This window comes from Battus philenor, unplaced genomic scaffold, assembly GCF_028537555.1.
Source record: "Battus philenor isolate CCGP_79_NKW_IND1 unplaced genomic scaffold, ilBatPhil1.0.hap1 SCAF_18, whole genome shotgun sequence".
NCBI lineage: Eukaryota > Metazoa > Arthropoda > Insecta > Lepidoptera > Papilionidae > Battus > Battus philenor.
The window spans coordinates 5,723,385-5,748,913 of NW_027181680.1; the positions used below are offsets into that span (position 1 = coordinate 5,723,385).

The 25,529-nt window shown below is 34.0% G+C and overlaps 3 protein-coding genes across 3 annotated transcripts; 1 reads left to right on the forward strand and 2 right to left on the reverse strand.

Moving 5' to 3' along the window:
* Window positions 1-575: 575 nt before the first annotated feature.
* LOC137920461 (uncharacterized) lies at window positions 576-6,866 on the reverse strand. The gene is made up of 5 exons (XM_068763828.1): window positions 6,631-6,866; window positions 4,444-6,094; window positions 1,345-2,976; window positions 1,114-1,278; window positions 576-764 (listed from the first exon to the last, which is right to left on the reverse strand). The coding sequence occupies exons 1-5, from the start codon at window positions 6,864-6,866 to the stop codon at window positions 576-578; spliced, it is 3,873 nt and encodes a 1,290-aa protein (XP_068619929.1).
* Window positions 6,867-9,215: 2,349 nt separating this feature from the next.
* On the forward strand, window positions 9,216-17,728 carry LOC137920299 (cysteine sulfinic acid decarboxylase-like). The gene is made up of 8 exons (XM_068763591.1): window positions 9,216-9,372; window positions 9,841-10,022; window positions 11,272-11,494; window positions 12,127-12,378; window positions 13,252-13,316; window positions 14,023-14,212; window positions 16,226-16,459; window positions 17,462-17,728. Exons 1-8 carry the CDS (start codon window positions 9,268-9,270, stop codon window positions 17,657-17,659), a joined length of 1,449 nt encoding a protein of 482 aa, XP_068619692.1. The 5' UTR covers window positions 9,216-9,267; the 3' UTR covers window positions 17,660-17,728.
* An 81-nt stretch (window positions 17,729-17,809) lies between these two features.
* LOC137920462 (venom protease-like) lies at window positions 17,810-23,093 on the reverse strand. The gene is made up of 5 exons (XM_068763829.1): window positions 22,949-23,093; window positions 21,741-21,909; window positions 20,226-20,470; window positions 18,646-18,806; window positions 17,810-18,039 (listed from the first exon to the last, which is right to left on the reverse strand). Exons 1-5 carry the CDS (start codon window positions 23,091-23,093, stop codon window positions 17,878-17,880), a joined length of 882 nt encoding a protein of 293 aa, XP_068619930.1. The 3' UTR covers window positions 17,810-17,877.
* Between the last annotated feature and the right edge of the window lie 2,436 nt (window positions 23,094-25,529).

Below are 25,529 nucleotides of genomic sequence, written 5' to 3' on the forward strand. Positions count from 1 at the left end.
GACAGAATGTTAAAATTCTGTGAAATAATTTCTAGAATTTATTGTAAATTAAAGAGTTGTGAATAAAAAAAATAATCTCAAAATGTAAACATGTATGAAGTAATAAACATGTAATAGATGTTGCCATGTATACAAATTCGTAAATTCGTTCGATTCTTCTTCGAAAAATTTATGTTATTAAATACTTTTATGGAATTAAATTTGTTCGATTTAATCGGCAGTGGAGGATACTTCTACATTTCATGCTTTTATGTTCTATGTTCGTCTTACTTTTTTTGCAGTTCTCTTGTTGAGCCAAATATATTTAAATGTGTACTTTAAGTTTAAGAATTTAAAAATTATCTTCACGCTTTGACTTTTAAATTATATATAAAATAGAAATTAGAGATATTCAACAAACAAGGAGGTTATTGCAAAATTTCTAGCTTGGACTCAGTGCTGGTAATTGGCAATTTTCCAGATACTTTGAAGCAATTAATATTATTCGAATAAAAATTTAGAGTATCTTCTAGATGTTTTATTGCTTAAATAAATAATAAGTACTCACTTATTTATATTGGTAATACAGCTTTAACCTATGATCGAGTAGTTGTTATTCTGTACATGATTTGATACCAAGAGGTCCTCGCATGTTTACATCCTTCTCGCCAGTGCATAAAGTTACCGGAACGGGAGCTTTGTATCCAAAAACGTGAGGAGGAAGACGCGGCATGTACTAAAGCTTCTTCTAAATGGTTATGGACACGTTGTGCTTCTTCCATAGCCTACACGATACATTTCGTTTTATTATTATCATTAACATTAGTATATTCAAAGAAAATATATTAAATAATTATTTGTACACAATGTTGGAGGAAACTGTAACATATTTTATCTTTTATATTACATTTTATTATTATATATTAGTGTTTTTATAGTAAACAGCACTTATTTTCAAAATTGTGTATTTTTTTAGCAAAATAATATAGTAACATATTATTTTGTTAAAAAAAAATATAAATATCATATTAGAAATATATCTCTAACGAAATCAAATAATTAATCCCTGTTCTTCTTAATTTCAATAAAGAGTTACGTTTTAAACAAGTAATAGTTTATAACATATGTATTTACATGATTATACGTCAACAACGCTGCATTTTCTCGTCCTGATAAATAAAGAGAGTTTGCTTTTAATAATATCCACCTCGAATATATTGTGCGCATAAGACGTGCATCTTTTTCAAGCCTTATTAATTCTCGTTCAGCTATAGATCGCAGTTCCATCAAGTCTACTACCTGGAAAGCAAAAAATAATATAATATGTGATAAAAAAATGCTCTAAACTTTGAAAATCTTTTATACCTTTCGTAAATCATCCATTTTCCTGGCTAGACTTTCTAACATGCCCTCGGCGAGTCTCATCGCACTGAAAAGTGTGTTTAATGAACCGTCATCTTCTTCGTAAGCGGTCCAAACAAAAGCTTCTGATTCAAATCGTTTCGCTTTATGATCAACATCTGCACGTAACCAATACGTCCACAGACCGATTACAAGTCGTCGTCTGCTCGGACCTGCTGATTTCCCTTTATGTAACGCATGTTCTGCATAGCGACTAATTTCACTAGGAGATTCCAATTGAAATCCTGCGTCAAGTATAAGATCTATGCAGAGAGCATAATACCATGTTTCCCACTCTGTAGTATTTTGTTTACGACTGAATTGCATAGTTAGTTTAAGGATGTCAATAGCCTCTTCTATACGACGTCTAGAGAGTAAAATATAAAAAAGATCTGGTATTATCTCCATTGATATATTGCCAGCGTGAATAAAACGACTAATGACCAGACATCTGAAGCCTGATCGAATGGAATCAGCGAGTTTACCACGTGCTAATCGACCACGAAAAGACGCCATAAATAATTTGCCGACAGCAAACATCTCTTCGGCTTGTATAGGGTGTATTAGATTTTTTAACGTAAGAATAGCCATTTTTTCTATGTCTTTTGTACATTCAGGATTTCCACGAGCTAGCTCCACTTGTATGGCGTTGGCAAAAGTATCACATAAGTCGATAACGTTACACTGTATTTTTTGAGTTAAATTTAATGCACGAGTTGCCGATATCCTTGAAACTTTTTCGTCACCTAAGGCTGAGAATAATAAAGTGGCTACATTGAGGCAAAATATGGAATCAGATTTCATTATCATACTGCGTTTTAAATATTTTCGCCGTTTCATAGTAGTTGCCGATATTATGTTTCGCATATTAAAGAAATCTGAAACTTTGTCAAGATTGAAACCATAGAGTTTGATTGCTTTTTCTATATGTATTCTGGAATTATCTAAGTTTCCTCCCATTAACATAGCAGCAGCCCTTAAGGAGTATACTCTCGCTAAAAATCTTCTTCTTTCAAATGTAGTCAAGTTTTCAACATTTTTTTCACAACAAATATTTTCCGCTTCCTCCAATTTTGGAATAACGCAATCATAGTTATTAGCTAAAAGATTAAAATAGCAATATTTGACGATAAATTCAATTACTTTCATTTTTAAATCTGCTTCCTGCGCATGGTTAATAAGCTGTTCGTAAATAGTAATATTTAATTCTAAGCAAGAACATCTATCAAAGTGAGTTTTTGATACCCCTGATTCAATTTTGAGTTTAAAACATTTCCTATTGTTTTCTATTATATGATCATTACTGTCAACAACCCCCAACTTATGCCAATCACTTATTGTGCTGGCTTCCGTTACAGCACGTAGCATGTCAAATATTTTAGAATTTTTCATTTCAGTAAAACTGTTAACGTCTCTCGTAAGTAAACTAGACATGGTTACCCTTTTAGCTGATTTACGATTCATATCACATGTTTCAATTTCACTTCGCTCCTTTTTCGTTTTTAATATAGTTGAATGATGAGAATTTTCTTTATCTTGTATCTTTACAATTGAATCTATGTTTTCATTTGACGAAGATTTAGCTTCTAGAACTTGCTTATTAATGTTAATTGATCGGAATCGTTTAGTACTCATCGCATTCCGCTCATTTATTATTAACGGATTGTGATTTATATCGATACTTGTGATTTCCATTTCTTCACCAATTTGTGACAGACTTATATCACTGTCCCTTACGAATTCAGATCTATTTAAGGATGTGCGTGATCCATACGTATTGTTAGGAATATTAGATATTGATTGAACAATCATGATTATGCCACCACAATCTGGACACTTTTGCTTTGTCTTCTCAAGGTAGTTTACTATACGGGAATGGAATTCCTTTTTTTGGTTTATGGGCAATAGCTCATAACATGTTTGTCTTGAACTTTTATTTCGAAATTTCATTACTTTACAAAATGCATACTTTGGTAAGTTTTCATTTTCTTCAGGTTCATATTCAAAAGAACAGTCACAAGATAAATTTGCGCTAGCTCCTATACTTGTAATGGATGTAACATTTGATGTTATTCTACGACTAAGACGATATTTTACGTTCGCACACATTAATATGCGCATAGCAAATAATCTTTTTATTGCCTTTGCCGTTGTCAATGGATTATTTTCATACATAATATTTTCCAAAAGAGTTCGTGAAAGTACGTTACCAATTACTGAAGCAATTTTTAACAATAATTGCTGATATGGAGTTAAAGAGTCTATTTGAATCATTATTATAGTGTCCTGATTTTGTTCATTGATGTCTGTATTAAGTTCTTCTTTTTTTGTGACAATACATATTGCAATATCATCAGAAGAATTTTTACAAATAAAATCATTAAGAGCTTCCTGATCTTCTAAATTTACAGATTGAAGTCGTAATAAGCTAGCGTCAGGAAACTGGAGATTTTCGTTCATAAATCTTTTTTCTATTTCGCTTTTCAACACCCGTTTTATTTCGAGTGCTCCATTTGAAAACAAATGAGCAATGAAACTTTCCACAAGACCAGGTAAACCTTTACATTTCAATTTAAGTGCTTCACATAATTCGTTGGGTACTGCATCAACATCAAGTATTTGACAAGTGAGTGCCGGTATCCAATTAGGAGCCAACGGTCCTAAGACTATTTTTCTTATACTATTGTTAATAAAAACATTATACAGCCAGCTATGTACGGTACTAAATTTTCCTCGCGTTATTGTAAACACCATAAAGATTTTAGGTGTGTTTAACATTATTGAAATAAATTCCCACGACGAAGCATCTAAGTTTTGGAGGTCATCTAAAAAAATAAAATGGGGCTCCGGAAAAGCTTTTACCAATCGCAAAAAAACATTTTTAGCTTTATCTTTACGCACGTTTTCATTTTGCGTGTATATTCCATCATGATATGCAAAACGTACTTTAATTGTATTATTCAAGTAACATAAATCAGTATTATAAGAACTGAGCAGTTGGACGATTTTCTCTTCTTTTGTAAATCCTATAATGGGTTCTTTTAGTCCTAGCATTTCATTAACAATTTGACTTAACGCTAAATACGGTGTTGCTGAATGAATAGATGAAAGATTTAAGTAGCATGTGCGGAATCCCTTATTTCTAACGTATCGTGTTATCCATTCCAAAAGTCTAGATTTTCCTGAACCATAGTCACCGATGAATAAAAGTGCTTCAAAATCTTTAAAAGATGAATGAATTTTGTTGCTCCAGTCCGTAAAATATTCGACTTCATCGACTCGATTTAAAAGTGGAGGTATCACTGGTATATCGTACAGTTCTTTAACTCTTATTTCTTCTGTGTACTCAAAAATTCTGCCCGGATGGACTATACCTTTTAAGTCGGCGGCCGGTTGAAGAGTAAAACCATTACTGGACATTTTACTTTTTACAAAAGTTGTTTCATCGCAAGTAATTTTATTACGAAAGTAACACATAAACCTTGCTGCTTTATTAACAACAGCTCCAATTATAGTGAATTCCCTTCGTAGAGGATGACCTATTACGCCACAATACACCTGACCTGTAGTGACCCCAATTGATACTTCTAGCACACCGTCGAGAGTTGACAGTGATTTTTTGATTCCGTATGCACATTTTAATGCAGCTTGAGCTTCTGATTCGTGTTTGAATCCGCGAAGACCAAAAACCACTAAAATCATAATATCTTTATCAAAAAGTATTATTTTATTGACACACCCCATTGATTTGTAAACCATTTCGCAAGTTATTTGGTACGAGTTATTAACTATTGTCACTAGTTGCGGAAAAGGACACTCTCGCGGCTTTAACGTTATAAATAAAACTGAAACTTGTCTCATTTCAGTTAAATATTCTAATGGCTGATGAGCGTCTATTTGTGTAAGCACAGGCCTGATCATGAATTTACGAATTTCTGAACCAATGTTTCTTTCGTCTGCTATTAATATCGTTTTCCGAAGATATAACGCTTCACTTGTTTTAGTCGATTCACTGCCAGATTTTGTTATGGTCGTATCAAAAATAGTTTCGGGCATGTTTTCAATAGCTATGAAAGGCTTTTTAATTTGACGAACCATAGCTCCAAAGCCCAAAAACGGTTTAGTGATGTCTTTTTCTCGAGGATCATAGAGTATAGATTTCACCGTAACATGTCCATCGTCGTGGATAACGTAATCATAGTTTCTTGAATAGCAGTGGCCCCAAGCAGTGGGTGTTAGTTTAACTTCCCCAGATACGCAAAGACTTTCTGCAGTTTTTGCTTCGAGCACAGGCAAACCAAATATTATGTAATTCATATCGATGCCCTTTCCAATAGGAGCAAACATAAGATTACCTGCAGAAATTGCTAATTTTACTTTAAGATTAACTTTAACATCTGTTTCGTAAGATCCAAATGAATGTTGTATGATCAAAGCACAAGCTATGACCGTGTGGATCGTGTGGTTGAGGTAAGTACGTTTGTCTGTCTTCCATAGTGCAAGGAACGCATCTCCAGCAAACTTTAATATATCACCACCATGGCTATATATCACTTCAATGAGCGATCCTAAGTATGTATTTAAAGTAACAGTGAGGCGGTAAGTACCACCTTTGCCTGTATTAGTATACCGTTCAGACAATGCTGTATATCCAGACACATCAGCCATTAAGAGTACTCCAACAAATCTTTTCGGTTCTGACATTTCATTAAAGCTGTAACAAAAGAAAGATTCATCATCTTCATAATAATTACAGCCATAGTAAGTCTACTAATGAACATAGTTACGGTTCTTCCATAAATTTCTAGTTGGACCGGTTAGAAGTGGCCTACTCCAGCATCTTCCGACCAAAAAAGTTAATCGTCGAATTCAAGTCGGCTTGGTAGCGTTCGGGAAACTATGGTACGACTTCCTGTCTAATATCCTTCAGTGCCGTATGACTTATTGGCAAGCTTACCGTTACTCGACGAGCTGCGGAGAAAACTATGCTCTGGGTTTTCCTACCAAATCGTATCAGGAATTAGGAATTCCGTAAACGAACGGAAGTGATAGATATAACCCAGCGAAATGGCAAATTTAAGTGACAGTGCTCAGTTCACATGAAATAGCAAATAGTCACCGGGGCTTAAAGGTTCTAAAGTGAAGAACACGGACCGGTAAATTCAGTAAAAAACATTCAGACGATTTTGTTGATTTTTTAAAATTAATATGTCAAAAATCAAATGTAATTAAAAAAATTTTAAATCATACTTTTCAAGTAGGAGTATCTCATCCGGGACCATGGTAGCGAGAATTAGTGTTTGTTTTCTCGAGAGAACTACTTCAACGTCTTGATCGATTTGGTCCGCAGATATGCTGTTGTGACCAAAAAATTCTCTTTTCAAATCATCTAGGTTAGCGCTCAAATCCTCGTCGTCAGATGTAGAATCTTCTTCTAATAAATCGTTATCGACGCGGGAAACCCTTTTGGGAAAACTTCTCCACATCTCTGTATTTACAACAGTGTTAAGAGAATTTCTCCTTGAACGAGTTCTTTGCCTGCGAAAATTCATGGTTATTATTAAATGTTTTGTATAAACTACTGTAAAATTTTGATGTCAGTCCAAAAAATGTAACATCCTTTGTTAACCTAACGCAACGTTGAAATCTATATGGCAGCGTTTATTTCATTTTACGCAATAATAGCGGATACAAGTAGTAATTAATTTTTTTATAGTAGCATTGGATTATTAACAAATGGGTATTAAAAAAGACCTAGATTTTGTTCTATAATACGGAACCATTTTTAAACGGGATGAAATCTAGCATGTGAATAACATTTAATAATGTCTAATAGTTGTAATGATTTGTGCTCGACTCGATTCACATTATTTAAGCATCATTGACAAGTTTATGATCAAAAAGTTAATAATTTTATATATATAATAAAAATTTAGCGTGAAAGACTTAAGTAGGGATCTTCGGTTGATGTTATCGAATAAAACATCGCAATACGAAAGCTTACGAAATTTCGCGTTTAATAGTTTTTACATCATATACAAATAAGATAAGGACTGCGATGCGTGATAGGTAGTTTCGGTAAGAGAAGCGACTTTTGCAGTATTTGAGCGGAGACGGATCGACGGTCGGTTGATTGCGGCGAAACTCTTCGTTTCCTTATGACCATTGGAGAAACCGTTATTATAAAATCTGTTCCCCTTGCAATAGCGTCCACTGTACGGTACCCACTTTCAACACGATCCTTAAGGTAATCATTATGCGAATATCTGGTATTCTATAAATAGCATTACTCGCTGTTTGTTATTGTTTAGTTATTGGTAATGAGTCATTGTCCTTATATATTGTTACTGTAACTTTTTATTAAATATCGATTTTCGTGTCTACAGTAGCAATATTGATCGAAGTATCAGTACGATCGTAGTAAGTAGAAGTCCGTATGGAATCCAGAACTTAAGTTACTGGAGTGTAAACAAGAATAAGCGCAACGTGGGACGTCCATCCACAAAATGTGCAGTCGACCTTGTTAAAGTCGTAGGATGACGCTGGATGCAAAGCCTATGTTCAGTTGTGGACGTGCTACCGTTAAAATTATGTTGATAATGATGAATAATTTTCTAAATAGTTTATCAATGTAAAGTTTTATTTACTTCATATAAAAAATAATAATTAAAACTTACAAAGCGATGAGGTTAACTTTTCAGTAATATATGAACAATTATTATTGAAGTTTGATTTTGACACAGTCCATTGAATTCCACAAAGTTTAACCTATGTTATAATTCTTTCGTAATACAATAATTAGATTGTCAAATTTTGTAAGTATAAAGACATACTACTTTTTGTTATCGACGAAACCATAAACAAATAAAATATTATTTTCTTTTTTATTATATTAATAAATAACCAATATTATTTTCTTAATAAACTGTTTTAAGTGAAATGAATGTAAATAAAGTGATTGCATGAAGAATTTATATTTTAAGTTTTTAATTGCTTTAATTTCTCATTTATGCATCACATTTTTTTTAAACGTGTATTTAATTTGTTAATTTAAAATTTGTATTTATTGTATATTTTAATTTATTTTAAACGGGGTTATATTATTGTTGTTAAGTTATTGTTTGTTTATAATATTTATGTGAACTAGCGCTAAGAGGTTTAAATAAATAAACATATGTGTGTCCTGCATATGATTGTTGTAATTTAAATTTAATGATTAAGCGAAATATAGTTTTGAGAAATTTTATGTACAGAGAATAACATATTTCTAAATGGTTAAACTCATGATACTGACCATCAGTACATAAAAATTCTTAAAATGAATAACGAAACCAGTTACGGTACTAATCACAATAATATATAACAATTGATACGTATAACAGCTTGTATTGGTCGATAGATGTTTGAAGTTTTCTTTCCTACTTCAAGATAAATAAATTAAAGGGTAAAAAAATTGTATACATAAAATCCTTTAATCTAATTTGTTTTCAATTTGTTTTGTATAGTAAATAATGATATTCGAAGTAAATTTCAACATAATAAATGAATACATATTATATTGGTAGTACACGTAACTTATTAAAATTACAATATAACTATATTCTGTTAGTTACTTTATGTTAATCATTTATTATTTTCCTTGATTATTATGGTAAACAAAGACATTACTGATTCAACTTCATACCGAATGCCTTATTAAACGGAGTAATGTTACATTCTACTGTTCGCAATTAAAAATTCATCAGGGACAAACCTGTTAAAAATGTTAGACTGCGTTAATAGTACCGGAATTGAATAAACTAAGCGTTAATTCCATGCAGTCGCATGTTAGTCATTGTCGCAGTAACACCGCTGTTGAATGTTACAAAAACGTAATGTTTTAGAAATATGGATCAAAAAAATTCCTTTATAAATAAAGTCCTCGATATAGTGAGGGAGGAAGGTGCTAGTGATGTGCCTTTGATAGAGTTTAAACATCCGAAAGAGTTGGAGGTAAGTTTGTGTTTACAAAAATTTAATTGAGTAACAAATTAAATTTTTACCTTTTTTAAATGATTAAAATTTAATAAACAATTAAATTTTAAATAGGAAAAATTAAGTAATATTTAATGTATTTTTTAAATCACAAATAAAGATCTCAATAAAGAAATAAAAGTCTTTGTTTGTAATAACCGTGTGCAATTGAACAAAGGTGATTAGGGATTTTGAAATTTTGAAAAAAAATTTAGTCATTTAATTACCTGAAATAACTTTTTTATTGTATTACACCATGTAAACCTGTGTCGACTTATTGCAAATTTTACGTTATGTTACGCATTCGCAATTTATTTTTGTTGTTATACATGCATTGTTTACTTGTGTATTACAAGTATTTCTGTTTTTTTTCGCCTTTAACAATAAATGAATAGATATTATGAAGCTGTTTTGATAAATATAAGCAGTAATATTTAATTTCTTCAGGAAATTTTGGATCTAGATGTATCCAAAGGAGTGGACGACCAGGAGTTGGAACGCTGCGTTCGGAAAGTTTTGCAGTACAGTGTCAAGACCAACAAGGCCACGTTTAGAAATCAACTTTACGGAGCTACAGACCCGTATGGCCTTTCTGGCTCCTGGGTTGCAGAAGCTTTTAATACCAGCCAGTATGTATTCATTAGTGAAATAACCAGTGCCTTTTTTATATTTTTTTCTTGCCAAATTTCAATAAGATTCGTGTAATTCACGACTATTATACCAATATCTAAAATATATGTAATATTTCAGGAACAAAGATTTTAGATTTTCAAGATTTTACAATGAATAGTAACTAAGAGAGGTATATCTGGTAATAAAAAATGCAAGAATCCAAAATAAAGTGATACTTCAGACCTCTAAAGTATATTACTTTAAAAACACTATTTATACCTTGTTAATTGATGTAAAACAAATATTTGTTCAGTAATATCCAATGTACTTTTTAAAAACTTCAACAATGATATTAGTTATTCTTATAATATGTAAAATACGTAACACAACTTTTTAGAGCATTATGTAAGTTTATAATGTTGATTATTATTGGGGAGATCGACATTTAGACGTAATCCTCGAAACTCACTTTTAGTGTATATCGATACCTTGAAAAACGATTTCGAATAGTATAAATGAATATAATGAATGATTAACAAGTTAAGACAACATTAGATTTTGCTATTAAAGAGTAGCGTTAGAATCTACTCACGTCATTACATTACGCACGTACCTGTTTTGATGAAACAAACAAGTAGCACTCAGCATTGTATAATAAAGAGGCCTATAGTGAATGAACTACACAACATTATAGTCATCCGGCTTTCTAAATTTGTATAATCTGTAGGTGTTTTAACTTATTCGGAATCTTCTGTAATTAAAAAACGGTTTTACTATTGTTGCTTCCCATTATAAATCTAGTAGGAAAAATTATAATGATTATGCTATTTGAAGGGCAGACATTTAAATTTATATGGGTAACACTAAAGCCTTTAAAATAAATAATGTGACAGCGCGAGCTGCGGTACTCGAGAAAGCCTTTGAGCGTAGTTTCTGTACAGAAGTCTCAGTCATCCTATATTTACGAGTAGCTCATTTTTCAATGTTAACAGGCAAAGGGCATTAGCAAAAGTAATTCTGAATATAGTTCTCTCCACGGCTCATTTAGAGATTTCGAATTGCCAACGAGGCCGGAAGTGCGAGACCATGTTTTGCTGCCAAAAATAATTACTGGTAACACTCATTGTTCGTAGACTTCTGTCTTTAGCTCTAAGACGAAAAATTAGACGAAATGATTTTTCCAAACGCTCTTTAGTTGAATTCGAGGATTGAATTCTTTTTAAAAGGTAGACAATGTGGCAGCTGATTTTTTCGTTTATTTTCCAGATATACGTTTGAAGTAGCCCCCGCATTTACTCTTATCGAGGCGAAAATTCTGAGCCACATTCTGCAGCTGTTCGGGATTCCAGACGGTGATGGTATTTTTAGCCCTGGTGGCTCTATTTCTATGTTGTACGCGCTCGTAGCAGCAAGGTACAAAGCGTTCCCTGATGTCAAATGTAAAGGTGTGAGAAATCTTCCAGAATTAGTCGTATTCACTTCTGAAGATGTAAGTAATTATTTACTATTTAACATAGATTTGTTATCAAGTATCAGTTAGTACGTTCCTTCAAGCGTTATACGTATATTGGTGAATTAATTTTATATATGATCTATAATGATTTTTATAAAAGATTAATATCTGTTATACTCTTTTATCATCATCATTTCAGCCGTAAAATGTACACTGCGGGACATAAGACTCTCTCATACGTTTCCAATAGGACAGGTGGGAAGCGGCATGCATCCAGAGTATTCAGACGTCCTTAACGGCCTTAAAGGCCCAGCGGCCATATGTTCTGCGCTCTATGTGGCATGCCCACTGCTGCTCTAAATGCCCAATCTTCTGGGCTATATCGGTTGCTTTCGCTCGTCTACAGTTTTTGTCGCTCTTGATTCTATCTCTAACAGAGATCCCAAGTAGCTCTTGCATGGCTAAAGTATGAGACAACGTTTCAATGCCAATCAATATCATCATCTTGTCAGCTACAACGCACATGTCTCCCATGAGGATTACCTCATTGTTTAGTACAGCGCTTCCCGCATCAAGCGATATCTCACGACGCTAACTGTCATCGGTCTACCTAGTTAGTTATAATTATTATAAGGCATATAATCATTATATTTAAATTGATTTTGCAGAGTCACTATTCGATTATGAAAGGCGCTCATTGGCTCGGCTTTGGCACTGAGAGTATAAAGCAAATAAAAACTAATGAGGTTGGCCAAATGCAGGTAGACCAGCTCGATGCAGCAATACAAAGGGAAAGGTGTCTTGGCAGATATCCTGTTATGGTGAACGCCACTGCTGGTACGACAGTTCTAGGCGCTATCGATAACCTTGAAGGTATTGCCGACGTGTGCGAGAAATATGGCGTCTGGTTGCACGTTGATGTATGTTTACGTTTTATTTAATCGTCTAGACTAAGTAAACATAATATACCTTTAATACCGGATTTTACTAAAACTGTAGTTTAACATTTTGACTGCCACGCCGAAATCATCTCTTTTGTCCAAGACGCCACGGAATTTTTTTGTTGTTTATTTTATCGGTAGTCACCGATGATCTATAAAATTTAGGCAATTTATGAAACAAAAACTACTTAAATACGACATTAAAGTTTTCAAAATATGTTACGGCTAAGTATATACATACGAATTTTAAACATATTTGGAGAAAACACCTAAATGAACCAAGCGTGCCTCCCACTAGTGTTGTTGTGAATTTATGCAACAATATTTTACATAGGGGCCACACGCTTTACACGGATAACTGGTACAGTAGTATCAATTTGGTCGTAAAATTAATTGATTGCAATACTCATTTAGTTGGAACCTAAAAATTACTGAAACTAAGACAAAGAAGGTTTCCACTTATTGTCCGGATTATATTGATGCACCACATTTATATTTAAAGTGCTTCAACAAAGTGCACCGCTAGATGCAAAATTTACTCTAACATTTTTTTATTGGTATTTTAATAAACCATTTTAATCGTTCAATGTGGCTCTTTTTATTTCGAAGTATCTTCTATATATCGTTCATATTCAAATACATTCGATTTTTATTTAGTTTCTTACAATTGTAAAAAAATTGAAACACCCGTCACCAATGACCATCGTGGTGTCACGGGACAAACCGTTGCCGGTCATATATAAGCAGTCACAGTGTTAAATAAATAGTTATGCATGAAATGGATGTACGAAATTTTCTTTTACAAACAATAATAAACTGTAATCTTAAGTGGATATTAAATATTTTTTACAGGCATGTTGGGGCGGCAGTCTGATACTCTCTGGCAAATACAAACATAGATTAAAAGGAATTGAAAGGTAACGTATTTTAGAAACAATCTTAGATACATGCAGGATAATTGCGCATTTTCTCCGAATAAGCTATTGTATCCTTATTACAATACTGTAATGCTGACTAAAATTTTATATATTATATCGGTATTATAGAATCTTTGTATACAACATATACAAAAGATAAAATTAGGATAAAAATAAAAGTAGGAATTTAGGATAAAAATAAAGGTAGGAAATTCATAGTAGAAAATACTAAATCACTGCAATAATAATAATTCATCTTATTAAAATTGATGGGCCTTATTAGAAGGCACAATATCACCCAGAGAGCAATGGAGAGATTGAATTAGAAATTAAGAGAACCGCATAAGAACCAAGTTGACCGATGTACTTTGAAGAATTATTGGTCTAAAGTGATGGCGGTAGGGGCTGAAAGGTTCGAGCCGGTGGACGGGGCGTGGGTAAGCCCCTCGTTAGGTAAATCGATGACATAGTTAGGTCAAGGTCAAGGCATGAAGGCAGAGTAAGACCGGCTATCGAGGTGATCCGGGGGGGAGGCCTATGCCTTGTAGTGGGCGCACTAATCAAAATAAAAAAAAATATGTTGATATTAATTACACATATTATTAATAATGATCTTTCTGATTGTTAATTAATTTTTGTATCATGATTTTATTTTAAATAATAAGAGAATCCCGCAAATATTAAACTTATTAAATAAAAATTATAGGGCAAATTCGATATCGTGGAATCCTCACAAAATGGCGGGGGCTCCGCTTCAGTGTTCCGTGTTTCTTGTCCGCGAGAAGGGCCTGCTGCACGCAGCCAATTGCGCTTCTGCGCAGTACCTTTTCCAGCAAGACAAATTCTACGACATTACTTACGACACGGGAGATAAGAGTATCCAATGTGGCCGAAAGGTAAAACTTTTTCTAAATATGTACTATGACAATAGTCCGAATTTTGGAATTTTCCGTACTTTCCAGAACAATGGCGGGTGGAAACTAGGCAAAGAAAATGCGTAAGACACACTATTTAAGAAAGTAGATTTTTTTAAAATAGTACTTAAGCAGTTTTTGTGTAGACTTTTTTTGTTAGATTTTTATTTAGGCGAGTTTTTGGAGCACTATGAAAATTTCAGTCAACCACACTAAATTAACACAAAAATCCCACATACAAAAAAATCACACTTGTGTAAACGCATCTTTAATTTTTTTAAAATTTCTGGTGTCCTTTACAGTCATGTGTAACTTTTTATTGTATACAAAATTGTGAAGAACCGCTATATTTACTATGTTCGTTCAATAAGCTATGGTCATGTTTATAAAGGTATAATAAAATAATAACAAGTTACATACCGAAACGTAATAAAAGCAGATATCTAGGTAAATTTAAACATTTGTTCAATTTATCCAGTACATTCCGTGTCGGTCACTGATATTCACCGCTGATGTCATTATTAATAACAAATACCAGAATAATCCATTAAAGAGGCAGCCTTGAAATCTACTTAAGTATAAAATGAACGGGCTTTGTCGAGGGAGTTCAACGATTTTATTACATACTGGTTGTACCTGTCAATAGTTATAGGCTTGCAGCAGTACGATAAGTACGATATAAAAGTAAAACTCATTTTATATGATTTTAAAAATAAAAAAATATTATCTATATAAATAAGTTTTCCATCTCGTACACTGCAAGATTTTAGTAATTTTGTTAAAAATTGTAACAAGTCTCTTGGATTTGATTGGCGTCAATAGTTTGACAGCTATGGACTTGGCTGTGAGTTGTAAAAAAAAAGATGTTTTTACCGTTTTTGTCCAATAACGTTTTTCTCTTAAAATTTCACGGGTAGGTTAGCTGTGCCTCAAAGAAAACACAAAAAAGAATAATCACTGAATATGTAGAATCCTAAAATTTTCGCTTAACAACTAAAATATAGGTTTGGATGATTTTAGAATTCGTTTCTGAATTCCGGTGATTTTCATATTATTTATGGGATTACCTGAATAAAGCTTTATACTCCCGTAATAATGAATAATTTATATATATATATATATATATATATATACATATACATACATATATTACACTCCTAGTTCAAATTTTGTATTTTTGTTTGTCAATTTTGTCCGCGATACTGACGCCCGCCTTCTGTAAGCGATAGTAAGAGCGAGGAACACTTGCTTTTCCAAGATTACCCTAATTTAATGATTATTTGAAAAATTACTCGCACTTTATTTTAATGGTTGCTAACACAATTCATCTGTGATTTCACAAAAGAACAAAAATTAGATATAGGGTTTTTTCTTCTGTTACTTTCGAGTAACAAAACAAGGCAACTAAATTAAGATCGATATATGATTAGATACGAGAAAGACAAATGGGAAGTAATTATTTCAACAATCAATGGTTAACAATTTTAACAGAATTGTAATAATTTACGAAAAATGTGCAATTTTTAAAATGCAGAGGATGTCATATACATATTATGTACTCGTAATATTACTATTGTACGAATTTATGTCTCATCCACTGGAAAGTTTCAGACAACTTTCGAATAGAGGCATTGTAAAACGAGCAAACGCCATCTATCGTTGACAAAAAGAACATTTGTTTTTTTTATTGACGACGGTTGAGAGTTTTTTAAAATATCAATTAATCTCTATATCATAACGTCGTTTGTGTATGTTAGAATTTATTTAAATAAAAATAATTTAAACATTTATCATACATGGGTTTTTAACAAACAATTTGTATTAAAGAAATATATATTCATCACCTGTAAATAGTTTACGTCATGAAGTAAAATTACATGGTCCTTGACCAGAGGTTACGACATTTAACTAAAATATCAGTAACATATAATAACAAATAATATAAACCGATGCAAAAAAAACCAGTTAAGCGATGGAGTCTTGTTAATTTTTCAGATTGACGCCTTCAAACTGTGGATGATGTGGAAGGCACGCGGCGACGAGGGTTTGAACGTTCTTGCCGACCGTGTGATGGAATTAGCAGAATTTGGTTTGAAAACTGTTGCTGGAAGACCAGGATTTAGACTAGTCTCTGCTCTTCTGCAGTGCCCTAACGTGTGCTTTTGGTACATCCCGACGTTCATGCGGGATAAAACTGAGAGTGAGGAATGGTGGGATGTAATGCACAAAGTGAGTTGATCCAATTATTCTTGTAAATATGGATCCGTGATATAATAACACAAATTTTTAGCACATTATGTTACGGTCTATTTTGTTACTACTTTTGCGTCAAGTGAGGTTTTGTGACGTTTACTGCTGGACACAGTACACCTCCATAGATTTCTAATAATACCGGTTGGAGGCGGCCTGCACTCAGCGTCTTCCGAAGTCATTAACATTGCCATCTGTCCAGTCTGTCATGGTCCATGGACTTCAGCATCTTAAGAACCCAGCGACCTTTTATTCTCTGCGGTTTTTGGCTTACCCATTGCCACGTACCAATCCGCTGGGCTATGATACTCATACATCATATATTATAGTTATTCCGAGGTACGCAGTGTAAACGTACGATATCCTTAGGTCTTTCAGTGTTATGTTTGGTTTAATTATATTAGTTATTAATCTTATAGAAGCACCTATATAGAAATTTGGGTGTTATTTTCAATTTCAGAAGCCTAAAGAACAATCCCTGATAGTAATCAATGTTCTTCCACTAGGATTTGTAATTTATCAAATCACAGATTGCAGACGGTATTTTACTCTGAAGCATTCGAAACGTTATAATGAATATACCGTAATATAATCCGCTAAAAATTAATAATCGTCATCATTTTAGCGTAAGATGTTCACTGGACATAGGACTTTCTTTTATATTTACATTTGGATCTATTGGAACCCGCCTCCATCCAGTGTCTTCCAAAACATTAACAAGATTCTCTGTCAACCTCATAGGTGGTTAGTCATTATGATTTACAATGATTTTTTTAACTTTAAACCAAAGTTTCCAAAGTGGTCCAGGTGGACCCCCAGCAGTGTACAAAATACTGTCCACACCTCATTGGCTCAATATTATCGAATTCATATTTATTTTCGATTCGAGATTTCGATCTTTAGAATGAAAATGTAAAATTAAATTTAGGTAGATTTATATGGTCCGTGTTCGTTTGACTAAAGTGTATTAAATGATTTTAGGTTACCAAGAAAATCAAGGAACTGTTGACTGTAACTTCTCGTCTGATGATTGCATATATGCCGCTTCGTCACCATAAAAATTTCTTCCGTTTGGCATTTTCTTTTCATCCCATAATGGAAGAGGTGGAAGTGTTACGTATGCTACAACATATTGAGGAATGCGGGGAAATGGTTAATCTGTCTATGCTGGATCCTTAAATATACTCAAAATAAGAAATAAAGTATAATTAGTATATTAAGAAGGACTGCGATAATATTTACTTTAAAGCCAAGTTAAAAAAGCAAGTTTTGTAATCTATTAATATATAAATACAATAAAAAATATAAATCAATATAATGTATTAATCTATTAATGTATATTCTTTATTGTCATTGTCATGTCATTAGTAATAAAATCTTGTCTAATTGGTTTTTGATCAGAAGATAGTATTCTCCTCAATCCAGGACAAGTACTGGTCGATTCTTGTGTAGATTCCGGGATGCTCGGGCTCACCACATCTCACTCCCCACGACACTACTCCTACCACGACCCAACGTCCGCTCGGCATTTGGTACATCAGGGGACCGCCGCTATCACCCTGCAATTATAAGAACTTTTTATAATTGTGTTTCATAAACATTTTAGTATACTATATATACACTTTCACAAACTTCTTTAATACTGCAGTAATTTTTTTTAATTGTGATGGTTAGTCACTGTTGTTATACTAGCATTTATAGATTCCGCGAGTTTGATGCAGATGGTGCTTTTCGTAAACTTATCTTTAGTTGTAAAGCTCAAGGAATCTCTCAGAAATCTCTATACGAGCAGCTACATACAGACCTCTTCATGGGCGGCTTAACCTATTGTGCAGGGTGCGCAATGGACACGGGTGCCGCCGTCTCAGGGGGCGCCACGGCGCTCCCTAAGGCGGCTAAGAGCATGGGATTGGATCATCATGCTCGCTTAGTTTCGCAACAGAGATGATGATGATTTTTGCCGTCCTAAAATTTTTCTACTGCAACGGCACCATATCACTAACTACTAGATGGCAAAAAAAGATTGAACAAAATATTATTCTACAGTTAAATGTTTAAACATTAGAATTTAAGTATAAAATTTTCTATAAAAATTTGAATATGTTTTTTCCCAAACCCATTACATATTCAGAGGTCTTTGACATTTTTTCTTTACTATTGCTAACCTGACAAGAGTCTTTGTCTCTTTCGGGCCCGCCCGCGCAAATATTTTCCTCGAATACAGATGCAACTAAGGAATCCTGACATTTCTTTTGCTCCCACACCGGAACAGCCACATCCATCAGCAAGTCGCTATATGGCCCACCGTAGGACTTCCTGCCCCAACCTACACATAAATATTGTTATAATTAAAAATAAAGAAAATACTACTTTATAATTTTGAACCTGACATTTTGTTATAATGTATTTTTTTTTATTTTCGCGCCAACGTGAATATTTTGTGAAATTAAAATGGCATTACATTTTATTAATGAATGGGTAATAAAGATGACCTTTATGCTGCATTACATAAAGTAGGTACGGTGCTAATTACAATTTTGAAATACGCAAGTCAAATGTTTGTAAAACGGGCAATTATAGGTATAAAGAAACCTCTGTTTGTGACAGAAAAAGATCTAGCTGTCCACTAAGTGTTCGTACGAAAAAGGCGATGAAAGCGCTAAGGGTAAAAATTCTATCCGAAAGCAAAAGATTTTATCTCGGGAGATGAAGATAGCTAAAATAGTAATATATTTAAAAAAATGTTTAACGACTTCGAGCCTATAAGAGCCAGTGCGGTCATTTCTTTATTGATAATTTTAAATAGGATAGGGTGATAAAATAAAAGGAACTACTTGAGCGGTCCACAAAGGAGGTCACTGAAAAATTTTGTTTACGGATGGAAATATTTTTACAATTGACCAATATTTTAACAAACAATTGTCGTTCATGTGCTGAAAGCTCTAAAGAAGCTTTCCAAATAGTCAACAAAGTAAAACGTGGACATTATTCGGCTTTATTAATGGTTTGGTGGAGTGTTAGGTAAGAGCTATGTGCGGCTGAGACATGTTTTTGTGAAAAGGTAACAAAACATTGGTACATGTGTATCAAAATACCATTTTTGAGAAAGTAGTTAAGCACCTAATGACACCATTTCCGATAACCATGAATGGTGTTTTCAGCAAGTCTCGGTGCCTGGCCATAAAGCCCGATCCACTCAATCTTGGTTATGAAGGAACGATCTGGACTCTATCGGAGCTGAAGACTGACCGTCATCTAGTCCTGATCTTTATCCACTGGATTATGATTTTGTGTCAGTTTTAAATAGTTAGGCTTACTCTAAACGCTATGATAATTTATGAATTTGAGTCTTTGAAACAATCCATATATTTGGCAGTGAAGAGTTTTCTCATAGAAAGAGTGCGTGCTGCTATTGATAACTGGCCTCAATATTTAAAAGACTGTATTATAGCCGATGGAAACCACTTCGAATAAGCATCAAATATTTTAATGGTTTTTTTTTTAAGTTATTAAATTAACACACTGTAATGTAATAAATGTTACTGTCGATGTTTAACTGTATACAGAATAGATATATACAGTCTGTGTCTGCAAAATTAAGTCATGTGAAATCCACACCGGATTTTTTCTGTCTTAACAGTGTTTCAATACTGCTACGGGGTTCTAATCTGAAAGACTTTCTACAATCACCTGTCTATGCGTTAGCTATATAAGATTTTATGAACAAGTAGAAACTGGAATGTACCAATAACAACAGTCATATCGTCGACCAGGTTGAGTCCAGGCGGTGGTAAGCAAATAGGCCACACGTAGGTGTTGAACGCTGCTGGCCGGTGGAGCTTCAGTATAGCGATGTCATGATGGTAATTAGACATTTCGAAGCCAACGAGCTGTCTGATCTCCACAACACGGAAATTATATGTCCTGGAGTCATTTGTCCGTGTAAGGTCGTACTCGCCGAGTCGCACGAACAATTGGTTCGCTATCCATCTGGACATAGAGATTGACTTGGTTCGTAAAGTACTCTTAACAAAATCTTCAACCACTGGTAAATATCAATACAAAATCATTGTTTTGAATAATGCGAATTATATTGGAGTAATAATTTCATGATAAATCCTAAGAAAAATATTTCTGAAATTTCAGATAAATATAGTTTCATTATATACTTCGCTGTCATACTTCGCATTCGCACTACCTGACCCTCGACATACGTTATCGAGTTTTTAGTCTCACTCACTTCCCGAGCTTCACTAAGAATACACTAACGAATTAATTCTCGTTCGTAACGTCAGATAAGCTGGCTCTCACACTGTCCAGATATAGAGACGGAGTTTCTGAGGACACTCACTTCCTGATTCCCATCACGAGATTTAAACTGACGTAGACCCAGCTGCGGTGCGTATTATCTGGCATAAGCCTCATGCTAAGCAGGCAAGTATTAGAGCTGCGGTAACCTGCCGGTTACCAGCCATCAAGCTAATGCGAAAGGTCGCTCTTAAGCGCGCGATCATCAGCTAGTAAACTCTATCTCAATAGAAGATAAGGGAACTTGTGGCCTTACGACAGGGCTATAAAATCTCTCCAGCCAGTAATATACTTTGTACAGTCAAAAGTTAATGGGTTTTGTAAAATACAATCTTCATCATCATTTTAACCTTAGGATATCCTGGACACAGGCTTCCCTATATGTCCAATGGGAACAGTTGCATGCGGTTTGCAAGCAGAGTCTTACGCCAAACCTTAACAAAACCGGCTATCCGCCCGCATTGAGCCAGTGCAATATTAAATAAAATGCATTTTTTTATACTTTTCAATGTGATGTACTTAAGATCCTCATACGTAGTTTTTTAATATTTTGATAGAAGTTAAATGTTTGCGGCTAGCTGTCAGACAAGTGTTGTAACTTATTCTGTAGGTTGTGTTATCATCATCATTTCAGCCATATAAATACTTTGGCATGTTGACATAGGCCTCTCCCATAGATTTCCGGAAAGACCGGTTGGAAGCGATCTGCACTGAGCGGTGTGTGTTTGTTTTAAAAAAAATTTCTTCATACTATTTCACACAAAGTTTTTTAATTTTGGTTTACACAAGAAATTTTCTCGTCACTTAAAGAAAATAAATAAAAAAAGCCGAATCGGAGGAGCTGTGTGTGAACAAAACTCGAGTTGTGCTAAGCTCCACATGGTGGTTCATTTACATTTATGTAGGTGGTGTATGTAATAAAGTGGTTATTTAAAGTTTTTTGACAACCTACCTCCTTGTGCAATGCGCTGCAGTCAGCACATGACGATCGGTTATAAGCGCTCCTCCGCAGTGCCTCTCAAATGTTTCGGTGGTGATGAAAGCCATCCAGGGCCAGTCTCGAACGCTCCCCGAACGACCGCTTATCACACTTTTTATTGTGCGTGTGCTGATACCGCATCCTTAGAAATAACATTATACACAACACTTCACTTTTTCTTATCGGAGAAATTATTTTTCAAGTGTTCGTTAATTTTTAAAATATTATAGGTGTTTGTACGTATAAATAACTACTATTAAAATCAAATTTCGTTATTGAAATAATATGATTAGATTAAGATTTAAGCAATTGAAGCGGCAAGTAAAAACGAAATTGGTCCACACAATTTGAGTAATTTTTTTTGACGAAATCTCCTTATGAAAGAACTTAAGGTTAATATTGCTAATTAATTATTATATTATATTATACGGCATCGTAATTATTTATATAAACATACCGAGCTACCTAACGCTAATGCCTTGAAATTATAAAGTGTAAACGGTAAAGTGTAAATGGTTCAAAAAAGGCCGTCATGAGTGGCGAACACGTGCTGGTTAGAAGCGGCGTGGGTATACCCTCTCCCGCCTCTACCCTGACGACATAGTTGAGATCATGGGAAGTCCCCGGATGCGAGCAGCGCAGGACAGGTCATCGTGCTGATCTTTGGGGGAAGCCTGTACCTTACAGTGGGCGTCTATCACCTGAAAAGAAGATGTGGTAGGCTGCTATACTAGTTATACACTGTGTTACAGCCGTCAGTGTCACTTTCCCAAAACATCGAAGTATAATTAGATGATACATTTAAATGCAGAAGTAGAAATAGTAAACAAAGGATCTAAATTTATGATAAAAATTATGTTCATGTTGCCACAATACAACAACTATTTTTTAATTTTTATTTACACGTTAAGGTGTTTATGAGTGTGTGTTTATGTGAATAAAATATTGTACGGAAATTGCTTACTGACAAGATAATTTTTCTTTAGAAGCCAATTTCGGATTTTTTGTTTACACTTTATTCATGATTGTTGATGTGCTGAATTTTTGTATATGTAGGGTTATCTAATAGGTTACTAAACACGTAATATTATCGGCGGCAAGTGCTGTCTTTTAAGAAATATTGTTATAATAAACGAAATATAAATTTATATCAAAAGATATAATCACTTACTTTTCCTTACCTCGGTTCATAAAGAGCATGAGTCTGATGACAGCTTCAGATTCATTTTTAGATGCTGTGGCTGGCAGATCTCCAGCTAAAGCTTCCAGGCTGGATTCAAACTCTTCTGGGTTAGGGGTCGGCGACACGTGGCTCGCGTGCCACATACGGAACTTTGGACGTGAAGCTGCGGCTCTTTAGTTTCATAAGCAAATATTCATCATCAGCTATACTTTCCCAGCCTCCTTCCCTGAGTTCGAACTACCTCCAAATTGTGGAAGTGAAGTTTAAAGGCGCTTCCAGCCCGCACTTTATTATATAGTTCCGGTCAAGACGTTTCTGATTCACTTTCGAACTCGTAAACTTAGAAAGCATAACTTTTTGACCGATCTGGTTACACTATCATTTATTTAATCATTGATTTAAATCATGTAAAGTAAATAAAAGATTAATAGTCCGCAAATCGCTATTTCTGTTATAAGCCTTTATATATTATGCACGCTGTTCACTGCAAAAACGCTCCATGGCGCCTAAATTCCAGAGAACCAAGCTACCTATGCCCAGTGTCGCCTTGCAACGTCTTTTACAAAATCATATATGAGATTTCGCATCGGCTTTCGTTCACGCCCTTAACATATTAACAGTGCAGATTCCTTGCTTTTAAACTATAAATATTGAGTACTAGATATCCGTTACGAAAACTTTTAGTTGTTTTCCCGTATCGCCGGATGGACTGTGATGTCAATTACATTTCTTTCTTGGTACTGTCTATGCAATTATAATAGTTTTAAATTTACATAAACAAATTGATATTTATAGGTCTACTAAAATGTTATATTAAATTTATAAAACGGCTTTTAATTTAATAGTTGCATCATGCAAAATATTTTGCTTGTGTCATCAAAATATTTAAACGCAAATATAGTAAATAATTTAACAGCGTGACCGTTACTTACCTTCGTTTGGTAATGCAAGATGAATTAAAGTCATCCAAGGTGCAACGTTTCGCGTGTTTACAGCAGCCTCTTTTCGCGTTTGGTAAAAAGCATGTCGGTTGTGGACCATTCGGCTTAATACAGTTTTTTTTTTAAGAATACCAAACACGTTAGTAGCAACTGCCGCCACGTAGAAAACAATCCCTACAAGTATGAGACAGAAACACCTACTCGACTTCTTTCGACACTTTTATCTAAGCAAATGTTATCTTTAAGTATGTACCACATACATGAGATTCCGCCATGTAACAAACCAGAGAGAAATAGAGAGAGAGAAGGCTATATTCCGAGCTTCCCTGCTAGATCACCCACAGAAATGGGAAGATTTGCAGAGAAACTGATGTCACCGACGTAGCTCGTCTTTAGTGCTAGTGATGCAGGCAGCGTAAGGCCGGTCATCTTGTCGATCCGTGCGGAAGGCCTTTACCTTGCAGTGGACGTCTATCAGATAATATGATGATTATGATGAACAAACAAGTTTTCTTTAATCATTAAGTGAAGCGTTTCTGGGGTATCTTCGATCACTTCTCTCTGCGCTAATGTTTTCTCAAGCCGTGGCTCCCAGATAATCCCCTGAGCTTAATTACTAAATAAAATTTACCGCACTTAGCGCTCTTCCATTCGCGAAAACATAAATATTGATAATATTGTGACTTTTTGACCCCAAAAATGTAGTCTCTGAAAACACGATGTAATTAAAGAAACTGTTTAAATGTTCAACACTGTGATGAGAGCAGTCGTACCTGCGTAGTGTTTAGTTCGACGAAGCGCTTCGCCCGATCATACCAGACTTCGCATGACGCACACGATTTTTGTGCTTAAAATAAATAAATGTTCATAATATAATGAAGTTTACCATTACATTAGTTACTTTTTGGGTACATTTAATGAAATTTTAGAATAACTTTGAATGTATATATTTTTGTATAGAATCTTTTTGACTTCTTCACCTTTATTAGGTTAATAAAGACCATTTTAATGAATAATTTAAGACTGATTTCTTCAAATGTGAGGTAAGTTTGAAAAGGAGATATCAACTTTTAAAATATTTGTTTTAAAAAATCTCAAACCACCATATGTTAAATAAAAAAAATAGCAAGCCTATTCTGCTAATGAAATAACGTTTTTGTTGCATAGAAAATTGCCTTAAATTTGTATTTTTAAGTCAGGTTTTTTATCACACTTATTTTTTTTAATTACCGCTCACACGACTAGTATTTTGTATAAGAAGAGAATATATAAATAACAGGCTTATATAAATATATAACTTTCTCGAAAGCTCGTGATGTAAACATAGATAAGATATATGCTTACATTGCAATGTAGTCCCATTTGCACCCAGGGCAGCTAAAGCCAGTAGCAGAAGTATCCACATGGTAACACGCACAAAGCTTTTGTTAAAAATATCGTTCTATAAAATGAACCGTAGCGGACGTAACGATAAAAACTGTACCTACTGAAAAATCCGCAGGAAGTTTCGTTTTTGATAGCGCTCTATTTGTGAATTTGAGAAAGCGGTTTTCGTTTTAAACTTATTATGTTTTAATCCTGCTCTGAAACAAAGACTATGAAGCAACTAAATATATCGCATACAGAATAAATTTTTTT